The 4,269-nt window shown below is 35.3% G+C and overlaps 1 protein-coding gene across 1 annotated transcript; it reads right to left on the reverse strand.

Moving 5' to 3' along the window:
- Nucleotides 1–2,590: 2,590 nt before the first annotated feature.
- Nucleotides 2,591–3,870, reverse strand: LOC143452342 (uncharacterized). Its single transcript, XM_076953278.1, has 3 exons — nucleotides 3,625–3,870; nucleotides 2,886–3,050; nucleotides 2,591–2,803 (listed from the first exon to the last, which is right to left on the reverse strand). Exons 1-3 carry the CDS (start codon nucleotides 3,826–3,828, stop codon nucleotides 2,732–2,734), a joined length of 441 nt encoding a protein of 146 aa, XP_076809393.1. The 5' UTR covers nucleotides 3,829–3,870; the 3' UTR covers nucleotides 2,591–2,731.
- Nucleotides 3,871–4,269: the final 399 nt, after the last annotated feature.

A 4,269-nucleotide genomic window follows, 5' to 3' on the forward strand; every position in this document is an offset into this window, starting at 1 on the left:
AACAAATTTTACTTCCACAAAACCCACTTTGGATCAGAGTTGGATCAATTGTAATTTATAATTGAGCTGAATGTAATTAATTACATTTTTCATGTAATTGTAATTGTAATTGTAATTGAAGCATTTTTATTTTTTGTAATTGTAATTGTAATTGTAATTTGATAAAATTTTTGCCTAATTACAATTTCAATTACATTGTTATTGAGACCTGGTGTGCTGTATGTGGAACGTCCAAATTAGCATTGTTGTCTATTCCAATTATATGATTTAACTGATAATGATTTATATGATTTGGGTCGCCCAAAACTCCAAATAGCTTTGTCATTGTGTTTCTAGCCTCGTGTTTCTTTGTCTTGAATTCCTTTCATTAGAGCCGATGAGCCATGCTTGCGTCCAGTTTCGTTGTGTCATATCTAGTCGCGCATCAGCTTTAATCCCAGCCAATTTGGTACATGTATTGCAGTTGTTATTCAGCAAGTGGAAGAAGAGATGAGACGTGAACTTGCACGTTTGTCAAATTTTTACTTGACAATTGGTCTCTGGACTAACCGCAACATGGCAAGTTTCTTGGGCATCACTATGCATTTTGTTGATGCAGAATGGAAGCTACGCAGCTTTGTCCTGGCAGTGGACTCATTTTTAGGGCGGCATACAGCTGAAAACATTGCTGAGGCTTATTACAACGTAATAGAATAGTTTAGACTTACAACAAAAGTAAAAAAGGTTGTGTCAGACAATGCTTCCTCCATGATAAAAGCATTTCAGGTTTCCTATCCTGATTTCACATAAAAACTGGTATATAACTGGCATAAAACTGGTGAAGAAATCAATGAGGACAATGAGAAACAGTTGACTCCTGATCCTGAACAAGAAATTATCGAGGAAGGTGCTCATTTACATGCTCTTCTCAATTACTTAACAGAAAGAGTAAGCTGTTTTGCTCATACACAACTACTTTGTATTAAGGATTGTCTGCAAAATTCGGAGTTTGCTAAGTCTGGGAAGCAGCTGGGAAAGGTGGCCAAAATTGTAAATTCAGTAAGAAAATCTGTAAATGCTACCTCTTATTTGCAACGTAAAAAAATAACGTTAAGAGCACAGAATGTGACAAGATGGAATTCGCAGCTTGTTATGTTGCAAAGTGTCTTAAAGGATCACGAAGAAGTTAACGCGGCTCTCACCTTGATCCAGTCACGGGAAAAAATAACAAATCAAGACTATTTGGCATTGAGTGAGCTCATGAGTGTGCTACTGCCTTTCAAGGAAGCAATGCAGCAAGTTGAAGGAGAAAATATTGTAACATCCTCTTGCATTTGTCCGGTAGTGCTTGGCTTACTGAAAGCAATGGAACAACTAAAAAACTCAAATTTCCAGAAACTGGCAGCTAATCTTAAAGACTCTCTTTCTAAAAGATTGTTGCCATATATAAATTCTCCGGACAACAGACTTGCATCTCTTCTTGATCCACGATTTAAAAACAGCTGGATTGAAGATGACGTTGAAAAAGAAGAAGCAATACGTTTGCTAAAAGCTCATGTGGCAAGGATTACGAAGAGAGTTGTAGCACAGAGGATGAAAACCCTGCAAAAAAGCCAAAGCTATTTAACTTCATGGCGGAAGGCTTAAAAAAGAAAAGACCAAGAAATTCAATAAGTGAAGTCGACAGCTATTTGGGGGTAGAAACCATGCATTTCGATGAAGACCCACTAATGTATTGGAAGAAGAAGTCAGAAGAACTTCCCACGCTTGCTAGTTTAGCCAAGGATTATTTGGGACTAACAGCAACATCAGCCCCGTCAGAAAGAATATCTTCAATTGCGGGTAACGCAAGAAGAAATTTACTGTGGTCAGAAACTTTACGCACCCTAATGTTCATCAAATGCAATCCAACAGTTTTTGAGAAAGTGAAAATGTAAATGCGAACCAAAATTTTGCAATTTGTAGTTATCAGGAGCTTCTTTTCTTTTGCATTTATTTTAATTTTACACTCCTTATCGCTATCATCCTTATCGCTGTCGCCTTACCGCTATCAGCTTGGTGTATTCGTTTGATTACATTTCATTGCCTGTCTTGTAGCCTATTCGTTGTTAGTCGCTCAAACTTTTTGTTGTTAACAGTCACTTAAAAAAAATTTCTGTGTTTGTATTTTTCAGTACCCATGATTAGGAATAGTTGAAATATTCGAAAACATTCGAATTTTTTTTAATTAAAGGGTATTCTACGTATCATGAATGAAACATGAATAGTTTGTGATTGTTGCTAATTACGTAATGTAATTGTAATTGTAATTTGATATTTTTAACAGGGAGTAATTGTAATTGTAATGTAATTGAAACATGCAAGGGAGTAATTGTAATTGTAATTGTAATTGAACTGAATTAATGTAATTGATCCAACTCTGCTTTGGATATTTCAAATCACAAAAAATCAGCAAATATAAAATATTAGAGCAAATTCACCAATCAACATAATGCAGTAAATATTTATTTGAATAAACCTGTCTAACAATTATAATTATGACATCACTATTAGTTTATGTACAAATATAAATCAATTGTATCAATAAATTTGTAAATCTGTAGATGGTACATCGGGTTGAGCGATCGCTCGATGTCGCAGAAGTTCGAGGTTCGAATCCCGGGCAAGTCGCAAATTCTTTCAAACATGCGAATCGATTTGAGGAAGGAATTTGTATAAAAATTCGATGAAAAACAGAATTACTAATATTACGTCAGGAGTGCTTGCCCGAAGTGAACATATCGTCATTAAAGGCGTCATCGTAACCAACACGAATTTTCAACCGCTATAAATTAAAAATTTGGTTAAAAATTAAATTTCTGTGCAAAGTTAAAGTTGACACAAACATGACAAAGTATAAAGAATACCGAGCCATGAAGCTGGTCAAGGACGAGTTGAATTTTTTGTTTCTCGCTCGAATTTGGGATTCTTACGAAGCAACCAACCATGTACAGACGTTCTTCAATTTTAACGAAAAATTCTGGTCCTGGAATGTCTTTAATTATGTTGCCTCTGATGTCCAACACTTTTACCTGCAGATGAAACGTTTGTAAACTACAACATGGTGCATTGATGAAGCTAATATATTATTACATACAAGTTAATACCACCATTAATTGGTTAATAACTAAGCAGCACCACGTGTTCTGGCTTAGGCCTAGGCAGGTTTTTTTTAAGGTTTGGTTTGGGTGACCGCTAAGTAGTTTTAAGAGACCGGAAGTGTTTCATTTAAATACCAGAAAATAGCCATATTTGCTTAAACGAAATATTTCCCAAATTTAGGGAAACCGCTAGAGAAATTTGGGGGACCGTTTCGGTCCCCCAAAACACCTTTAAAAAAAACACTGGGCCTAGGTATCGAATATTAGTTGTAGAAACAAATCCTGACAATAAGTTTGCGAAAATATTTTCAGTTTTAATAAAATTGAAACTTTTCTATTGACCCATAACGTAACCTGTACATGCCAGGCTAAAACTGAGCCATCAAAAGTTTATCATATTTTTATTAAAAACAAGGAATTTTGAGTGACTAATTTTATCGCAAATTCCGTCTATCGTTATATGTTGTTCTAAGCAAACGATAAAAAGTTGAATAAATCGTCAAACCTTTCCAGGCATCTCAGAGATCGCCAAAATTAATCTTTCCACATCACCAGGAGAGAAGCAGTCGCTTAGATCAAGCTTCTCCAACTCATTTCGTTGTTTTCTTAAAACGTCACAAAAGATCGCGGCTTCCGATGATGACAATTTCAATGGATACAAAACAAGCTTTCTTGGAAAGCGCAGTGACGCCTTATTGAAGATTGTCATGTTGCTGGATTCGTTTAATTCGCATAAAAGCGAAATATATCTTCGTCCGTCCTCATCTAAAAAAACATAATAGTTACTTATACACAGGTTGTAGTTCGCCGCGTTATAGAAATAAATTTAACACGGAAAATTTTTTGTTTAGCCCACAAAGTCAAGTTGAAAACGAAAACTGACTTTTCTTTGAAATTATCTATTTGGGACCAATTAAAAAAAGAGCAGCCATTTTAAACTGAAGATAAACTTAATACAACAACCAGAATTGATCTAAATGACATGTGGCCTATTTATCCGGCAATTATTTTCACCATAATTACCGGCAGCCTACTAAGCTAGGCTCTGTACACTAGCACTGGCAATATGTTTGCAATAGACATGTAAATTACAAAATTTTTTTTAAATTGGCCTGGTAGGCTGCTGTACGAATCTACTAGTGATTATGTG

The sequence above is a fragment of the Clavelina lepadiformis genome, chromosome 4 (assembly GCF_947623445.1).
Source record: "Clavelina lepadiformis chromosome 4, kaClaLepa1.1, whole genome shotgun sequence".
Taxonomy (NCBI): Eukaryota; Metazoa; Chordata; class Ascidiacea; order Aplousobranchia; family Clavelinidae; genus Clavelina; species Clavelina lepadiformis.

Coding starts and splice junctions, on each gene's coding strand:
- LOC143452342 (XM_076953278.1), bottom strand. CDS start 3,828: ATGACAATCTTCAATAAGGCGTCACTGCGCTTTCCAAGAAAGCTTGTT. Junction 3,051..3,624: donor TCTCTGAGATGCCTGGAAAG/GTTTGACGATTT, acceptor TTTCATCTGCAG/GTAAAAGTGTTGGACATCAG. Junction 2,804..2,885: donor TTGACCAGCTTCATGGCTCG/GTATTCTTTATA, acceptor TTTAATTTATAG/CGGTTGAAAATTCGTGTTGG.